General features: G+C 36.2%; 1 protein-coding gene across 1 annotated transcript in view; it reads left to right on the top strand.

The window, feature by feature from the left end:
* The window catches only part of MIPOL1 (mirror-image polydactyly 1), a 366103-nt gene extending 348831 nt beyond the window's left edge, over positions 1 to 17272 (top strand). Inside the window, exon 14 of the mRNA XM_023189671.1 lies at positions 16514 to 17272. Within this exon, the coding sequence (XP_023045439.1) occupies positions 16514 to 16580 (67 nt within the window). The 3' untranslated portion in view covers positions 16581 to 17272. The remainder of the gene's footprint in view (positions 1 to 16513) is intronic.
* The last annotated feature ends 2414 nt before the right edge of the window (positions 17273 to 19686 follow it).

Here is a 19686-nt window from a genome sequence, read left to right as displayed (position 1 = left end):
CACCTAAAAGGCTGTATAGAACAAGTGTTTAGAAGGTGCTATTCACAAAATAATTACCTAAGAAATATGCATAAATGAATGAATGACAGTGCTTTGTATAATTATGTATCTTAGGAGCTAAATGATCTACATTATTTCTTTGTTTCCTTTATTCCAGTAATTCTTTATCTTTTTTCAGTTTCTTTTTCCTTTCCTTTATTTTCCCTTTCTTTTCTTTTGGAGACAGGGTCTTGCTCTGTTACCCAGGCTGGAGTGCAGTGGCACAGTCTTAGCTTACTCTACCCTCAATCTCCTGGGCTCAAGCAATCCTCCAACCTCAGCCTTCCTAGAATTGGGGACCACAGGCATGTACCACAATACCTGGCTGATAACTTTTTACATAGCAAAATGGTTTGGGGGGAAGGGCTGAATTAGATTTGATTAATTTTGAAGTTATAGTAGAAATCAACAAATTAATTCATACCTGATTAGTAATGAGGCTTTAAAGGTAAATATTGTTGGCTGTATCTCCAAAATTTTTCTTGCTTTTCTCCCTTTTTTAAAATGCATGTATATCCAGCCAATGATACCAGTTGATACTCTTACATAAGAGGGACATGTAAGGGACAATCTTATATGCAGACAGAGATGATAGTCACATCCCAGGAGTCATTTAAGAGAAAAATGTGAATTCCAAAATACATCTATTTTGATATCTATCAATTGATACCTGAAATTTCTCCATCAGATATTTCCATGTTTGAGTTAAAGCTTTGTACTGTAATAAATTGTAGATACGCCTTTTTGTGAATCACATAATATCATCATAAAGTTCAGGGCAAGGGCTAAGCGTCATTAGGAGGAGAATATGAGGATACTTAGATTCTTGATAGGAAATGAGTGAAGTATCATTGGGGTAAATTTCTGCTAAGCATTAAGTTTTTGTTTTGAGTTTTTTTCTCTCTCTCTCTCTAGAATTCTCTATTACTATTGGAATTCCATTTTAATTATTACTACTAAATTATTTTAGACTTTGCTCTTTGAGAAATAAAGACAAACTTTCCACTTTCACAGTTCTGTCCCATGACTAGCCCAAACGATTGTTACTTTGACTATTTGATATCAGATGTAAAAAAGAAAAAAAATGCGGCCCAAAATCATTTAAAGAAACATAAGAATATTCTAAGCTTCGACTTTTTTAGGGGATGGGTGCCAAAGATGGCTGAATAGGAACAGCTCCAGCCTCCAACTCCCAGCATGAGTGACACAGAAGACAGGTGATTTCTGCATTTTCAACTGAGGTACCGGGTTCATCTCACTGGGGCATGTCGGACAGTCGATGCTGGTCCACGGGTGCAGCCTGACCAGAGAGAGCTGAAGCAGAGCGAGCCATTGCCTCACCTGGGAAGTGCAAGGGGGAAGGGAATTCCTTTTCCTAGCCAAGGGAGATTGAGACACACAACACCTGGAAAATTGGGTAACTCCCACCCCAATACTGCACTTTACCAAGGGTCTTAGCAAATGGTACACCAGGAGATTATATCCCACACCTGGCCCAGAGGGTCCCACACCAACGGAGCCTCCCTCATTGCTAGCACAGCAGTCTGAGATCTAACTGCAAGGCTGAAGTGAGGCTGGGGGAGGGGTGCCCACCATTGCTGAGGCGTAAGTAGGTAAACAAAGCCCCCAGGAAGCTCGAATTGGGTAGAGCCCACCACAACTCAAGGATGCCTGCCTGCCTCTGTAGGCTCCACCCCTGGGGACAGGGCATAGCTAAACAAAAAGCAACAGAAACCTCTGCAGGTGTAAAAGTCCCTGTCTGACAGCTTTGAAGAGAGCAGTGGTTCTCCCAGCGCGGAGGTTGAGATCTGAGAACGGACAGACTGCCTGTTCAAGTGGGTCCCTGACCCCTGAGTAGCCTAACTGGGAGACATCCCCCATTAGGTGCAGACTGACACCTCACACCTCACATGGCTGAGTACACTCCTGAGACGAAGATTCCAGAGCAAGAATCAGATAGCAACACTCGCTGTTCAGCATTATTCTATCTTCTGTAGCCTCCGCTACTGATACCCAGGCAAACAGGGTCAGGAGTGGACCTCAAGCAAACTCCAACACACCTGCAGCTGAGGATCCTGACTGTTAGAAGGAAAAGTAACAAACAGAAAGTACACCCACACCAAAACCCCATCAGTACGTCACCATCATCAAAGACCAAAGGCAGAGAAAACCACAAAGATGGGGAAAAAGCAGTGCAGAAAAGCTGGAAATTCAAAAAATCAGAGTGCATCTCCCCCTCTAAAGGAACGCAGCTCATCGCCAGCAACGGAACAAAGCTGGATGGAGAATGACTTTGACTAGTTGAGAGAAGAAGGCTTCAGTCGATCAAACGTCTCAGAGCTAAAGGAGGAACTCCGTACGCAGAGCAAAGAAACTAAAAACCTTGAAAAAAGAATGGATGAATGGATAACTAGAATAATCAATGCAGAGAAGACCTTAAAAAAACTGATAGAGATGAAACCCATGACATGAGAACTACGTGACAAATGCACAAGCTTCAGTAACCGACTCAATCAACTGGAAGAAAGAGTATCAGTGATTGAAGATCAAATCAATGAAATGAATCGAGAAGAGAAGTGTTGAGAAAACAGAGTAAAAAAAATGAACAAAGCCTCCAAGAAATATGGGATTATGTGAAAAGACCAAATCTACGTCTAATTGGTGTGCCTGAAAGTGACGGGGAAAATGGACCCAAGTTGGAAAACACTCTTCAGGATATCATCCAGGAGAACTTCCCTAACCTACTAAGACAGGCCAACATTCAAATTCAGGAAATACAGAGAATGCCACAAAGATACTCCTCGAGAAGAGCAACTCCAAAACACATAATTATCACATTCACCAAAGTTGAAATGAAGGAAAAACTGTTAAGAACAGCCAGAGAGAAAGGTCAGGTTACCCACAAAGGGAAGCCCATCAGACTGACAGCAGATCTCTCAGCAGAAACTCTCCAAGCCAGAAGAGAGTGGGGGCCAATATTCAACATTCTTAAAGAAAAGAATTTTCAACCTAAAATTTCATATCCAGCCAAACCGAGTTTCATAAGTGAAGGAGAAATAAACTCCTTTACAGATAAGCAAATGCTTAGAGATTTTGTCACCACCAGGCCTGCCCTACAAGAGATCCTGAAGGAAGCACATATGGAAAGGAACAACTGGTACCAGCCATTGCAAAAACATGCCAAAATGTAAAGACCATCAATGCTAGGAAGAAACTACATCAACTAATGAGCAAAATAACCAGCTAATATCATAATGACAGGATCAAGTTCACACATAACAATATTAACCTTAAATGTAAATGCACTAAATGGTCCAATTAAAAGACACAGTCTGGCAAATTGGATAAAGAGTCAAGACCCATCAGGTTGCTGTGTTCAGGAGACCAATCTCACCTGCAGAGACACACATAGGCTCAAAATAAAGGGATGGAGGAAGATCTACCAAGCAAATGGAGAACAAAAAAAAGAAGGGGTTGCAATTCTAGTCTCTGATAAAACAGACTTTAAACCATCAAAGATCAAAAGAGACAAAGAAGGCCATTACATAATGGTAAAGGGATCAATTCATCAGGAAGAGCTAACTATCCTGAATATATATGCGCCCAATACAGGAGCACCCAGATTCAGAAAGCAAGTCCTTAGAGACTTACAAAGAGACACAGACTCCCATACAATAATCACAGGAGACTTTAACACCCCACTGTCAACATTAGACAGATCAACGAGACAGAAAGTTAACAAGGATATCCAGGAATTGAACTCAAGTCTGCACCAAGTGGGTCTAATAGACATCTACAGAACTCTCCACCCCAAAGCAACAGAATATACATTCTTCTCAGCACCACATCGCACTTAGTCCAAAATTGACCAAATAGTTGGAAGTAAAGCACTCCTCAGCAAATGTAAAAGAACAGAAATTATAACAAACTATCTCTTAGACCACAGTGCAATCAAACTAGAACTCAGGACTAAGAAGATCAATCAAAACCACTCAACTACATGGAAACTGAACAACCTGCTCCTGAATGACTACTGGGTACATAACAAAATGAAGGCAGAAATAAAGATGTTCTTTGAAACCAATGAGAACAAAGATACAACATACCAGAATCTCTGGGACACATTTAAAGCAGTGTGTAGAGGGAAATTTATAGCACTAAATGCCCACAAGAGAAAGCTGGAAAGATCTAAAATTGACACCCTAATATCACAATTAAAAGAACTAGAGAAGCAAGAGCAAACACATTCAAAAGCTAGCAGAAGGCAAGAAATAACTAAGATCAGAGCAGAACTGAAGGAGATAGAGACACAAAAAACCCTCCAAAAAATCAATGAATTCAGGAGCTGGTTTTCTGAGAACAACAACAAAATAGATAGATGGCTAGCAAGATTAATAAAGAAGAAAAGAGAGAAGAATCAAATAGACGCAATAAAAAATGTTAAAGAGGATATAACCACCGACCCCACAGAAATAGAAACTACCATCAGAGAATACTGTAAACACCTCTATGCAAATAAACTAGAAAACCTAGAAGAAGTGGATAATTTCCTGGACACTTCCACTCTCCCAAGACTAAACCTGGAAGAAATTGAATCCCTGAATAGATCAATAGCAGGTTCTGAAATTGAGGCAATAATTAATAGCCTACCAAGCAAAAAAAGCCCAGGAACCAGACGGATTCACAGCCGAATTATACCAGAGATACAAGGAGGAGCTGGTACCATTCCTTCTGAAACTATTCCAATCAATAGGAAAAGAGGGAATCCTCCTAACTCATTTTATGAGGCCAACATCATCCTGATAGCAAAGCCTGACAGAGATACAACAAAAAAAGAGAATTTTAGACCAATATCCCTGATGAACATCGATGCAAAAATCCTCAATAAAATACTGGCAAACCGAATCCAGCAGCACATCAAAAAGCTTATCCACCATGATCAAGTGGGCTTCATCCGTGGGATGCAAGGCTGGTTCAACATACGCAAATCAATAAACATAATCCAGTGTATAAACAGAACCAAAGACAAAAACCACATGATTATCTCAATAGATGGAGAAAAGGTCTTTGACAAAATTCAACAGCCATTCATGCTAAAAACTCTCAATAAATTCAGTACTGATGGAACGTATCTCAAAGATATGGGAGATACCTGAACACATTGGATCAAGTAGGTAGTAAGAGGGCCTTTTAAAATGCATTCTTTGGTTTCTACTTAATCTCAAGATCTTGATATGAAGATTAACAGAGAGAAGAATGCTTGATTCTAATTATTATATCCATGTAAACTTTCAATGACAACTTAGCTAGGCTAAGATTTTTAACACTATCCTTTGTCAAGGAAAACACTTATATGTATGCTATAAGTCATAGTTGATAGTTACTTTGGCTTTCTACATCCCTGCTGGTGTCAACTTTTTTTTGCATTTTCTCTACCATAATTACAGCTGAAATCTCACTTTATTATCGTTGTACTGTCCAATTCTAGGTAAATAAATTATGCCCACAGCCAAATCAATCACAACCCATTATTACATTTGAGTTTTCTATTAATAAAATTACAAACAAATGTTTTAGTCTCAAAATTGTGTAAAACGAGATCAATTTGTAAGTTCCTATCCATTTAATAGTGAACCTGTTCAATAAAAAAAGATATATTTTAATAAGGCAAAATGCATGATACCAAACACAGCATTGTTAGGTTGGTAGTATTTTGGAATTCACGGTTTGGGTTTGATAAAAGTGACTCATGGACTCTTCAGTAAAGATTTCCAGTGACTATATATTGAATGTTGAAAGACCACTCATTAAAATTAAATTTAAAAATAAAGTAAATGCTCTATGCTGTGAGCCATACAAGGCGTAATATCAACTTCAACAAGAAATGATCTGCAAACACACCATATTTGTCAGGTATCATCACAGTCTAGAAACTTCTGCTTCCATGTCACAGATCATGAAATTAGGTATTAGGCTTTTTTGGATATCTGTAAGAGCCCTAATTAAGCCCTTTAACACTCTAATTGAAATAGGTATAAATGCTTCTGGATGATACACTATAGCTGGTCCAGATTCTTTAGTTGCAGACTGACCTAATAACTCAGTGATCTACTCACTAAGGACTTAGTATGCTCTGACAGTGAAACCAGTCCTAGTTGCCATATAATGAGCCTTGCAGGTCTAGCTACATTTCAGGAATTAACCTCTATAGCTAGTAGGTAAGGAGGAATAATGAACTTTAATATGTCTTGATTTCAGAAGTCATTTCACAAACTGTCTCAAAATAACTTTCTGGAAAAGATCAAGAAATGATTGCACAGTTCTGAGAATTTATAGCTAATTGAAAAAGAATACATACTATAATCTGTAAAATTGCCTCTAAGAGCTTTTCTGTGTACTTTATCTTTGGTTCTTTCCTAGTCAACATTTTTCTGAAGACCTAAGTTAAAAACATAAAGAGTAGACTTCTCAAAAGAACAAAAAAAAAGTGATAGCAAATTCAGGATGCCAAAATATATGAATTGCTCGGGAAAATGAGCTATATTTACTAAGATGAAATCTGACAGGGATAAATGTAAAAATCTTAAATTTAGGATCAATACTGTAGTGGAATGAGAAATGGCCACAAATTTTTTTCAGCTGCTCCTGCTCCATCCACCCTTTGAATCTGGGCTGGCTGCGATTCACTTTAACTGACAAAAGAAACCAAGGGATGTTGTACAACTTCTGAACAAGGTCTCAGGAGGCCTCACTGATTCTGGCATTGCCCTCTTGCTGACTTGTGCTCACCATGTAAATAAATCCGAGCCAGCTTACTTGAGAGTGAGATCGCACATAAAGAGGGAGTCCTAGCCAGAAGGCGGGACCAACTGTTAGCACGTGCCATGCAGCCCCAGTGAACTACAGCTGCTTGAGTGATTCCAGGCAAAGCTTATAGCTGAGCCAAGCCCAAACTGATATGATTAAATAAAATAGAGTTTTAAGCTACTGACTTTTGGGTGATTTATTCTGAAATGGAAATATTAATTGTAAATGTCAAAAAAGAAAGTTTGCCTTGGTTTTGCTGGCCAAGCAGGCCCAGGTATTAGTGTGTGAGCCTTTTGCCCCAACGCTCAGTCTAAGCCCATAGTGAAACATGGCAGCATTAAGATAGAAGTAAATTCCCAGATTGAGAGACATATAAGTTCCATTTCCCTTTGTAATGACCATACTGGATTGTTATATAGGACTCTATGTTTTTAAAGACACTGGACAGCAGAGAGAGTAACCAATAATGGTGAGCAATTTATTAACCTATACAAAGCCCTTCGAGGACTGGAAGTGTTAGACTCAAAAAAAAAGTAAAACACAGTAAAGATATAACAGTTCTCTTAATATTTTGACAACACCTCATAAAGGAAATCAAATAGGGTAATGATTTAAAGGGTAGGTGTAGGCAGACAGGTAGAAGAGCCCAGGAGGCTAACTCTCTATAAAAATAAGGAATAATTCTCTGACTATATAGTTATTATTCACTTCCCCATTTGATGTGATTTGACTGTGTCCCCACCCAAATCTCATCTTGAATTGTAGTTCCCATAATCCCCACATCTCATGGGAGGGACCAGGTGGAGATAATTGAATCATGGAGTAGTTTCCCCCTTCCTGTTCTCATGATAGTGACTTAGTTCTCAGGAGATCAGGTGGTTTTAGAGGGGGCTTTTCTCCCTTTTGCTTTACACTTCTCCTTGCTGTTGCCATGTGAAGAAGGACATGTTTGCTTCCCCTTCCCCTGTGATTGTAAGTTTCCTGAGGCCTCCCCAGCCAGGCTGAACTGTGAGTCATTTAAACCTTCTTCCTTTATAAATTACCCAGTCTTGGGCAGCCCTTTATAGCAGTGTGAGAACAGACTAATACACCATTCTTACCACTTTCTAACAATTCTTGTTTTCACTTTCTGTATGACTTTTCAACCCATTTTCCCATCTACTTCTACCTTCACCTTTTCACTTATGAATTCTTTCTTCAGTCTTTTTCAGATATACTTTTATCAATTTCATTTTTTATATTCCCTGATTTCTTATATGTACTTTTGTGAGCATATTTGTGTGTGTTCGTATTTATATGGTAGTATCTGTATATATTCATAAATATGTCTGCATATGTTCATTTTTATATATATCTGTGTGCATTATAGTCTGTATATGTCTCTTTCGGTTGTGGCTAAAACTGAGCAAGAAGTTTATTTCATTAGTTACAGCTTCTGCATGGTGGAATGGGTAAGCCTGATTAATTGCCTGTCCTCTTCTATATATTTCTGTGCTTCCTCCCCTCCCCATCTTTCCCTCCTTCTCCTTTTGTCCTTGCACCTCAGCTCCTTTTAATCTGTCTTCGCAAACCTTCTTTCCATTATTTCTACTTGTGTCTATCCGCAACTTCTGCACTGAATGTGTCGCCCTCACATTTTACCTGAAACTTGAATTTACCAAGGACACTTTTTTCCCACTAGCCCACTGAACACTAGCATTTCTCCTTTACCCCATATAACAGGAAGGAAAGCTCTTGTTCCCTTTTAGTACTTTCATAACTTCTGCATCCATGTAAAACCCCTTCTTTGAAGTTTACATCATCCATCTCTATCATTCTCTATCCCTCTTGTTCAGTAATTGCTTCTGATCACCTGATCAATGCCATTTATTTAATGTGAGTTTCAAGCATCTCATTTGGTGTCTTCGTCTCTACTCCAGCTTCTGCATTCATGCTAACAAACTTCAATATCTGTGTCAATAACCTGCATTATTCATTTGCCTCCTGAATGTTAATGACCTTTACCTTTTCACTTCAGCTACTCACTCTGGGTCTTGTTGTCACTCAGAACTTTTCTACATCTGAAATCCTAAGGTCAAAGTTGCCTCTCTGACAGGAATCACAGTCTTATTCCAACTTTTCTTGCTTTTTAGCCTCAACGCAAATCAAGATATCCAGTCCCTTGCTCTCTCCATTCTCCCCGTAGAGTAACAGCCCTTTGTTGACGTGCTTTCTTCTCTCCTCAGTCTGGAGTCTAGGTTTAATCACTTTCTCCCTAAGACACTCAGTTTCCTTAAGTCCTGGTCTTTTTCACCCTACTGTCCTGTAAGTCATAAACTCTGAGTTACTTCTATAACTTGCTTTCCCCAAATCTACCCCCAAAGTACAGAGTTGATGGAGGGGAAAGTATACCACTATGATGGTTTATGTCTTCTACAAAGCTGTAGTGTCTAGCTTTAGCTAGATGCATACCACCTAAAAATCCTTTTTCATATCCCTGGTCACCTCCCTTTCTTGTCCTATTAAACCCTCACTATTCTCTTTCAGCCTTTTTCTCACTCTATGCTTTCAGCAGAAATCTTACCTTTCTATTCCATGAGGAAAATTGAATCTAGCAGGCATGAGTTCTGTCATTTCCTTCCTCTACACCTACAGGATTATCCACAGATATATTCTTTCCACCTCTTTTCTTTTAGTCTGCAAGGAAAAGTTAACCAGTCATAGTTTCAAGGATAATCCTACAAGTTATGCTTATGATCCATTCCTCAGAGGCCCATTTTAAAAAGCATTACCTTCCTCCCTTATACCTTAGCATGCTTCTGTATTCTCCTTTTCCATAGTCTATCAACACATTCACATGTTTTCCATTTCTTACAAGACTCCTTCAGCCAAACATCCCCTTGTAACTACAATTCTCTTTTCTTTACATTCTAACGAAGCTCTTGTATAGCAGCCTATACTTTGTTTTCACTTTTTCACATTCCATTCATACTTTATCTCACTTTTATCATACCGTTACGATTGCACTCAAAAAAGGTTATCACTTCCTGGCAAACCAAATGGACTCTTCACTTTGATCTTGTTTAAGCACCTACTTAACTCTGATGATCACTCCCTTCTTGGAGTTCTCTTCTCTGGATTCTGTGACTGTCCTATTCTTGGTCCATCTTTTACTTCTTTGACCATTCTTGCTCAAATTATTTTTAAAATTTATTTTCTTTATATTTTTTGTCATTTTGGTTCTATCCTCTTCCTCCCTCTCTTCTTTTTTATTTCTTCTCTCTCCAAGCATTTCCATCCACTCCTCTGTCTTCAGTTGCAATTGAAAGTAAAATGTAGTATGGCATACCTGTCTAGCCCCATTTCCTGCCATCTTTCACCTCTTATTTTGTTGTTCTGAAAAACCATACTACTGGCAGTATTTGAAACGCATCAGGCTTTTTATACCTGTGTGTTATTTCCTCTGCCTGGAATGCACATCCATGCCCTGTCTCCATTCTCACCTTTCTTGAGGTAACTCTTACCCTTCAACACTTAGGCATCATCAGGAAGCCTTTATAGACCTTTCCTCTCCTTCCATACCCAAGGTAGGTTCTGTTAATACCTGTGTTTATATTATAACATTTAGTAATAACTTACTGGAGTTATCTATATAAAGATCTGCTTTCCTACCTTACTGCTTCTTATGAGTAAGAAGCAGTTCTTTAAATAATCAAAGCCCAGCACAGTGCCTGGCACATAGGAATTACCCAACAAATACTTGTTGATTGAACTGAAATAGACCTAATATTCTCTCTTTAACACAGACTCTTATATCCAAGTGCCTGCTTAACATCCCCACTTTTATGTCCTACTGACACCACAAACATGTAAGACTTAACTTACACACATATTCCCCTTACACACATACCCACACACATACTCCCCAGCAAAAATCTACTGTTCTTCCTCTCCATTATCCTGATTAGGGCATCACTATCTACCTAGCCACCAAAACCAGAATCCTAGGAGTCAGCCAATCTTACCCAACCTACCTCACCTCATTCTATCCTCAGAGGTCATGAAGTCCTTTGGATCCCATATCCTAAATATCCTTCAAATGCATCTCCTTTCCATCTGCATTGCTACAGCTCTAATTCAGGCCTTCGGCTCTCACTGGGATTAATTTTTATTTTTATTTATTATTATTTTTTAGACAGAGTCTTGCTCTGTTGCCCAGGCAGGAGAGCAATGGTGCAATCTCAGTTCACTGAAACCTCTGCCTCCCAGGTTCAAGCAATTCTTGTGCCTCAGCCTCCCGAGTAGCTGGGATTACAAGCATGTGCCACCACACCTGGCTAATTTTTTAATTTTTAGTAGAGACAGGGTCTCACCATGTTGGCCAGGCTGGTCTCGAACTCCTAATCTCAAGTGATCCGCCCACCTCGGCCTCCCAAAGTGATGGGATTACAGGTGTGAGCCACCTTGCCTGGCCTGACATATTTTTAAATTGTGGTAAAATGTCATAACATAAATTTATCAACTTAACCACTTTTAAGTGTATAGTTTAATGGCAGTAAGTACATTCACAACATTATGCTCACTAGGGTATTTTTTAAATAAAAGGCTATATGGTCTTCTGACCTACAGGTCAACCTGCCTTCATCCCGTCTCTGCATTATTGGCAATATGAACTTTCTAAAATGCAAATTATGTTACTAGATGAGTTAAAACCCTTTCATTGTGTTCTACTGTCTACATCAGCGGTTTCATCACAAAGTTTTCACAGGTTCAAATTGAAGTAAAGAAAAAAATGAATAACATACTAAGTTTTTCTTAAATATTTTAGCTGAAAGGTTGAGTGAGTGAATGGATGGCAACATTAATCAAGACAAAAAATACTGAAACATGCATAAGAATTAAAATAGTTTTGTTTTAAATATACTGAGTATCATATGCCAACAGTATAAGCAAGAGGAGATACCTTGAAGGCAGTTGGTAAGTGAGTCTAAAATGCAGAAGAGAATTTTGAGAAAGGGGTCTAAATTTGGAAGTCATGAGCATTTAAGTGTCATCAAGGGAGCAAAATGTAAAGAAAAGATGATAAAATACATCAACACTAAAAATACCAACAAAACAACAACCATGGTGATAAAAGAAACGAAAATCATACTTAAAGTCTTCTCATCCTTCTGATTGAAAGGGGGCAAGATCTTTAATACTAATGGCAAACCCTAGGTGCAGCATTTTTAGTGACTTTGTCTCCTCTGCTGGAAGGATAATTGTTATTCATCTCTCTTGGATTTCCCTGGTTTCTTCCTCTTGGAAAGGAAAAAAACCAAAAAGCCAACTTCATTGCCTAAATAATAGGAATGCTTTTTTCTGGAAAGAAAGTAGCCAATAAGAATTCTCCTACTCTCACATTGACAAATACAAAAATTATTTTCAAAAAGGGAATCTACAATGAGATATTTACTTTGGTACAATTCAATTAATGATGAGGAATTGTTCTGCTTTTACTCCTTCCTGTCCCTTTGCAATAAATTACCTAGTCAATAAGAGTAATTCAAGCCACAAAAATTCAGGAATAAGCCTTAAAAGTCTCAATACTTTTGGAAGCATTGTGGCAAATTGGAGCAATTAGGAACAAGGTAGTTAGACCTAGCATCATGTCTCAGTTTCAAAACCCACTAGCTATATGGCTCTTATCAAATTACCCCCCTATATACTTTGGTTTTGTAATCTGATGGTAATTCATATAGGTTGGTGCAAAAGTCACTGTGGCTTGTTTATGTGGCAAATCACATTTATTGATTTGCATATGTTGAACCAGCCTTGCATCCCAGAACAAAGCTTACTTGATCATGGTGTATTGACTTTTTAATGTGCTACTGGATTCAGATTGCTAATAGTTTGTAGAGGATTTTTTATGTCTTAGTTCATCAGGGATATTGGCCTGCAGTTTTCTTTTTTATGTGTCTCTACCAAATTTTCATATCAGGCTATTGCTGGCTTCATAGAATAAGTTAAGGAGGAGCTCCTCCTCCTCAATTGTTTGGAACAGTTTCCAGTAGGACTGGTATCAGTTCTTCTGTGTATTTCTAGTAGAATTCAGCTGCGTGTCCATCCAGTCCAGTGCTTTTGTTGTTGTTGTTGTTGTTGATAGTAGATCTTTTATTACTGATTCATCTAATTTATCTATTCCTTTAGATTTTCTAATTTGTGTGCATAGAGTTGTTCATAGTATTCTTTGATGATTTTTTATATTTCCGTGGGATCAGTTGTAATGTCATCTTTGTCATTTCTGAGTGTACTTATTTGGATCTTCTCTCTTTTTTCCTTTTATTAATCTAGCTAGCAGTCTATCAGTCTTCTTTATTTTTCTGAAAAACCAACTTGGTTTCATTGATCTTTTGTATGGGTTTTTGCATCTTAATTTCATTTAGTTCTTATCTAATTTTAGTTATTTATTTTCTTCTACTAGCTTTGGGATTGGTTTATTCTTTTCTTTCTAGTTCCTTTAGATGCAGTTAGATTGTTAATTCGAGATTCTCACAACTACTTGCTGAAGACATTTAGCACTATAAACTTTCCTCTCAACATTGCTTTAGCTGCATCCTAGAGACTTTAGTAATTTGTATACCTGTTTTTATTCATTTCAAAGAATGTTCTGATTCTGCCTCAATTTTGATATTCACCCAGGAGTTATTCAGTAGGAAGTTGTTTAATTTCCATGTATTTGTGTAGTTTTGAGTGATCTTCTTGATATTGATTTATATTTTTAATGCACTATAGTCTGAGAGTGTGCTTGGTATGATTTTTTTTAAATTTATGAAGACTTATTTTATGACCAAGCATGTGGTTGATCTTAGAATATGCTTTTTGTATAGATGAGAAGAATGTATGTTCTGTGGTTGTAATTTAATTTCTTATAACATGTTGCTACTAGAATACCAGATGAAACACACCAGCAAATATGTCCTCAGATAAACTGAATAACTTGAGGAAAATTTTTTAATGATGCTACTAAGACAAATAGTTCATTAACCTGTAATGTGAAATCTGTAGGTCTATAGTAACTCAAACCCTAATGGAAATAGCTCTGAACTAAAAACAAGGAAACGAGGTGCAGGTTTATCACTGTTTTACCTCACAACCTTGTATAAGGGTTTACTTGTCTGTTCTTCAGTTTCTTCATATTTAAAATGGAGAAATCCTAATCCTAGCTCTAGCCCTTTTCGTGTTTCATGAAGCTGTTGGGAAAATATCATGGAGTAATATTTAAAGCATCTGGAGCCTATTTTAGTGAGCTACATAATTTTTTAAGGACATTATTGATTTGGACAGTAAGAATAGCCTGCAGGCAAATCCTGCAATGTGCTTCAACAGACACACACGTCTACCTTCCTGTTGGCACAGCCCATGTTTGGCAGGTGTATTCCATTCCTTACAGGAAGGAATAGGTGCTTCATTGTGTTACAGAAGTCAGTAAGCTTTCACAAAACTAAGTAAGTGACATTTTTCTCATTTCTGAGAGCAGATTTTCATAAATCATTCGACCTGGATAAATTGAGAATGTAGTTGATCTGGTAATTGTTGAAATATAATGAAGACATTGCAAAACATGATATTTAAGTATTTCCTCCTAATCTCTTACCTTAACAAGATATAAGAGTTCTAAATGGAAAGATGTCCTAATGTAGAAAAAGGAAACAAAAGTAAGATGAGCCTGTCTGTAAAGGAGAAGCCAGAAGAAGCACAGCACAGATTCATCTCAATAATTTGGGATTCCACTGATTCTGAATTTATAGTAACAATAATAATAACTAGACAAAATAGAGCTGACTTTTATATTGTGAAGAAGGTTTTTTCACTAGTTAGTAGTATAAGTTATATTATGGGGAAGGGATATATTTAGCCAGTTTGCAAGTAATATTTTCTGGCTTTTAACAATATATGCAAAGAAATGCTACTAATGTCTTATAATGATTTCTGCTGGGAGCTATTTAATGGTTATTTCAAGTTACTATCAGATTTTAACAATAAACTTAAAATTTCATAGTGTAATTCTGTAATTCATACTCACATTTTTCTTTCCCCTCATCCACAACTCAAGTTAATTAAATATTGCCTTAAAGGATTCATGTAGTCCTATGAGTCATAATATTCAGAGTGTATAAGTTAGCACTAGTTTTTAACCACTAGGGAAGGTTCAAGTATTGCAGACTAATCTGAGAATACAGTGAATTTTCTAATGACTCTTCTAGTTCAGGTATTTGTACCACTAGACTGTTTTAGTGGATATACAACATTTATGTATAGTTTGCATTTTAGAAAAGTTTGTAGTAATGAACTTGGACAAGATTTGCCTTTTTACTCTAAGATCATTACTGTGTTTCTTAGAGCAAAGTTTTTTGATGTACTGAATGATTTTGTTTTATTTTCCTGTTTTTTGTTAACAGAATTCTTGATAGGTACAAAATCATCCAATAAACTTCAGCTAGTTTTCAGCATTATATGCAGTTGATTTGTCCACTCCTTACTGAAACTTCCAAATCTTCTAACCCAGAGTGTATGACACTAAGAATACCCTCATTCCTTTCGTGTCTAGCTCTGTGCTGTGTTTATTTGCAGAGGACCCTCATGCATGGATCCATATAAATGAGGCAAACTGTGAAGCAGACTAGACTGTGCCGCTTACCAGTCTTTGAGAGAGAAAGATTGTGTATATGAAAACTACTAGGCATGATATTTACTTACAAGGAAGATTTCTGTGTGTATAACATCAAGCAAGATTTTTGGTTGAGGTTTTATGCTTTCAGTAAAGAAAATAAAAGAAGAAAACCAATTAATGGTCTGATTCTATCATCTTTTGTCAAGCAAAGCTCTCACTGATCCACATGAATGTGGCCTCCCGCTCATAGAGTAGTCTAAGAACACTGCAGAATGGACTTCTGAACTTTCGACTCTCTTTTCAATTTAATTGACTGGTTTTTAATCAACTAAAAAAATCATTTTCTTTGACTAAAAAGTCTATGTAGGTAATTTCCAGTGTGTTTATGCTACTCAGAAATAGAAACTTGTTTTTTAATTAGAACAAAAAGTCTGGTTTTCTTAGTATCAAATCATTATGTATATTTAAATTATTTCCATGCTACTGTAACTTGAAATTTTTTCCACCTAGCCACATAATTTCTGGCTTTATTTTTATCAGCTGATTCTGTGAAAAGATGGGAATTTAGTATCTCATAGAAGTTACACAGTATACCAACCAGTGAATCACTTATCTAACAAGTGAAACATTGCTGGTATTTCTGTTTTGAAATATGTGCTTTTTTTAGGTAAAAATCAGTTTATTCTACATTTAACATGCAATCCTGTCATTGTATAGTAAATGATTCATTCACAACCTTAATACAAGTAGGTAAATGTATTGAAGTAAGTATATTATTAGATGCCACTTTGTGTGGCATCTAATGCTGACATAATTCAAGGATCTGGGTTAAAGTTTGTGTCATTGCTGGTTTTTTTAAACCTCAAATACTTGGCACTCTGTAGCAGCGTCTTTCACAGTAATGCTTTGTTTCTTAACATGACTGTGAGGACTGCTTGGTCACAGGCAAATACTGTCCTTTATCAGCCAGGACATTCTTAACAATAATTGCCCTTTTTTTTCCCCCTTCTCACCCCCATCCCAACCCCAACTTAGGTTGGAAAGGCTGGTGGATGTACTGAGGAAGAAGGTTGGAACCGGGACCATGAGGACAGTGATCTGATTGAAAAAAAACGACAGTCTGGGGAAGTGATCACATCTGGTGACCAGGCTGCTTCATTCAACACTGTGTAAACACTAAAGCCTTAACTTAGCAAACAGTTGTTAGAAGTGGGACACTCCAACCACATTCCAAGCTGAGATAAAATCAAATCACAAATGTTTAACCACTTTGCTGCTGACTTGAGTTATTTATCCAAATATATTAACTACAGACTTTTACCAATGGGTAGCTATAAGGTTACAGCTTATTTTGTAACTATTTTATATCTCAATATCTTTAATATAAATCTTTTTACTGAGAGATCATTATAGAAACATGTTAAAGTTGGTTAGTATCATATCTTCACATATGGCCCTTTCTGAATCAAAGTGCAGCAAAGTAAATATTTTCTAAGCTTTAATCCACTGTGTTAGGTCAAAACTTCAAATACATGCATTTTTCAATATAGGGTCTATTTCTTAACTGATGAGAGAGGCTTAAACATGAGTGTGTAGTCTTCCTTCAATGCATGTATGTAATCTTTGTTAGTATTAAAAGATATTAAATATAGATGCCATGAATTAAATGTATAATTTGTTTAATAAGAGATGGATATATTAAAATTACATTCATCAAGGCATGATTTTTGTTTCACTACAAATAATGTAAACTGTTTCAATAAAAAGAGCAGACTGTTAATGTGTACTTATAAATTCACATTGTCAGTATTTTTTAATGTTGGGTCTGAATAATTATCTAAATTCTACTTAAGCTATAAAACTCTGTCATTTTTGCTTGAAAATTAGCATGCCTCTGTCTTAAAAGAACAGAGACCATCAAACCTGTTAAGTATTCTTATTGTTTATCTTTTTTTTAATTGCCATTTGATTTTGGTTGTGGAGGAGGGGGATCTAATACATAATATACAATAGAATTATAATGTAGAAATGTAAGAATTCAGAAAAAAGTAAACTTGCCATTTGGTTGAGGTTACCTGCTTTTTATTTTATTTCAGAAATAAGATCATTACAGCATAGCAGTCATATGAAGTTATGAATAGAACTGAGATTTTTATGTAATTAGCTATAGACAAAATACTTTCATATTTTTAGATGAGACGGATGAAAGACCAAGAGAAAATGACTGTGCCTGGAACAGAATGAAATAGACAAGTCGAGATTTAATTAGTGAAAATTTTGTAGGCAAGTAAAATTTTTTTCTAAGTCTATACATTCTTAATTCATCTTTAAGATTGAGCTAAATTATCTACCATTGCCTATTTACAGGATAAGTACATTCAGGACAATTTATTGCACCATTCTTTCATATACTATAGTAGATTATCCATTTGAATTTTGCTTTACTCCACAGGAAAATGTAAGCTATTTTGTCATAGGTGACAAAAGAATCATAGTACTAACAAACTCTATTTCTTCCTTACTAAATCTGTATCCATTGAAGTACCTTTTTTAACTATGAGAGTTAGAAAATAAGGGACAACAGAGGTTAAAACAAACTAATTTAATATTCTCTATAGTCCTAAAGAGAATTATATCCTCTCATAGACCAATGACTCTGTAATAGAGAAATATGTAATGATTTAGTCATGCATGCAGTTTTGTCTCTGGGCTCTATTTGAAATGTGTAACAGATCCCTATGTGAAGAAAGAGCATCTTTAAAGTCATCTGGGAGGTGCAGGTAAGTAACAAGAAAGTTTTTGTCACAAAATAGTCCATTCCTGATCTCACTTAAAATAAGTCACAAGTAAACTTGAATTTTCATTTTAATCCTGAAAACAGATTAACTTTTCTTGAGTTATTTTGTCTGAGTTTTTAGAAGACACAAAATATAGTATAAAGACATTTCACAATTTCCAAACAAATATTTCTACACTTAAATGATCAAATTAGAATAACCAATTCCTATAATTAAGATGTGGAACTTTTATAGAATATGATATTATAAAGTTAAATTTGCAAAATAATTGTAACATCCACTGTTGTTCAGTATAGGTAATCTCCCAAAAATATCACATCCTCTTGAAAATGAGTTGTCTACAAAATTTCAAGTGCAAAGTATTACAGCCAAATATTATTTAATTACTTACACTTAAAAGTGTCCATCAACAGTGTGTCAGGTGGTCTTTATATATTTTTTCTGTGTGAAGGAATAGCCTTGCCTACTGAAGATAGGTTCTCTGTATATTCAACAATAATGCAACTTTAGAAGTATTCCACACTGCTGAGAAATGTTGCTTTGAGTTTGTTTTATACATCGTCAACTCTAAATCCTATAGTAACATGAGAATTTACTACTTCTTGTGAAAATAAGTAGTTTAGAGGAAAGGCAGAAATGCTAATACTAACATTTGTAGTACTTGATGATTTACAAAGTCGTTTTACATCTGTTTTTCTTTTCATTTGATCCTATCAACAATCATCATAATAATAAATTATATATAAAACCCATATAATAATGATGGTGATGATAATTTTAGTATTACTGTCATTATAATTATTATTATATTCATTCTACAGATGAGGAAACAGACTCAGTAAGTCTTGAAAGTTGCCAAGGACTGGCTGGGACCTGGAACTAAGATCTTATAACCACATTCCATGTAACTATGAGTCTGTAAATCTCTCTGTAAGAAAAAAATTTCAAAGTAAAGATTTTAATTCTTGCAATTTATGTTGTTATAGTACCATTTCTTTCACATACTACATATGAATTCCTTAGTAATCAAAAGATTGTACACATTTCTTTCAATGAAGTACAATAATGTGAACTGCATGTGTAAACAGCATCACATTATTACCACCTCTCTGTGGTATTATAGTGGCAGTATGCTTTGCCTCAGCCTTCACTAATTAGGAATATTGTGACAATTCATTCCTAAGAAAACATATCATGAGTCTCTTTGTACTATTTTTAATTTGGCCTGATGCTAAAACCTATCAGTTTAATTTTATAACATGGTAGTCTAAACTTCAAGCCTTGCTGTATCTCCTAGAGCAATTTAGAGCTAAAACCAGTTATAAGCAAGTTATAAGCAATTTAGAGCTAAAACCAGTTATAAGCAAGTTATTGGTTATAAGCAAGGTATATGCAGTTAAAGCAAAGTTG

The sequence above is a fragment of the Piliocolobus tephrosceles genome, chromosome 6 (genome assembly GCF_002776525.5).
Source record: "Piliocolobus tephrosceles isolate RC106 chromosome 6, ASM277652v3, whole genome shotgun sequence".
Classification (NCBI taxonomy): Eukaryota; Metazoa; Chordata; class Mammalia; order Primates; family Cercopithecidae; genus Piliocolobus; species Piliocolobus tephrosceles.
This window is presented reverse-complemented; position numbering and strand designations above follow the sequence as displayed.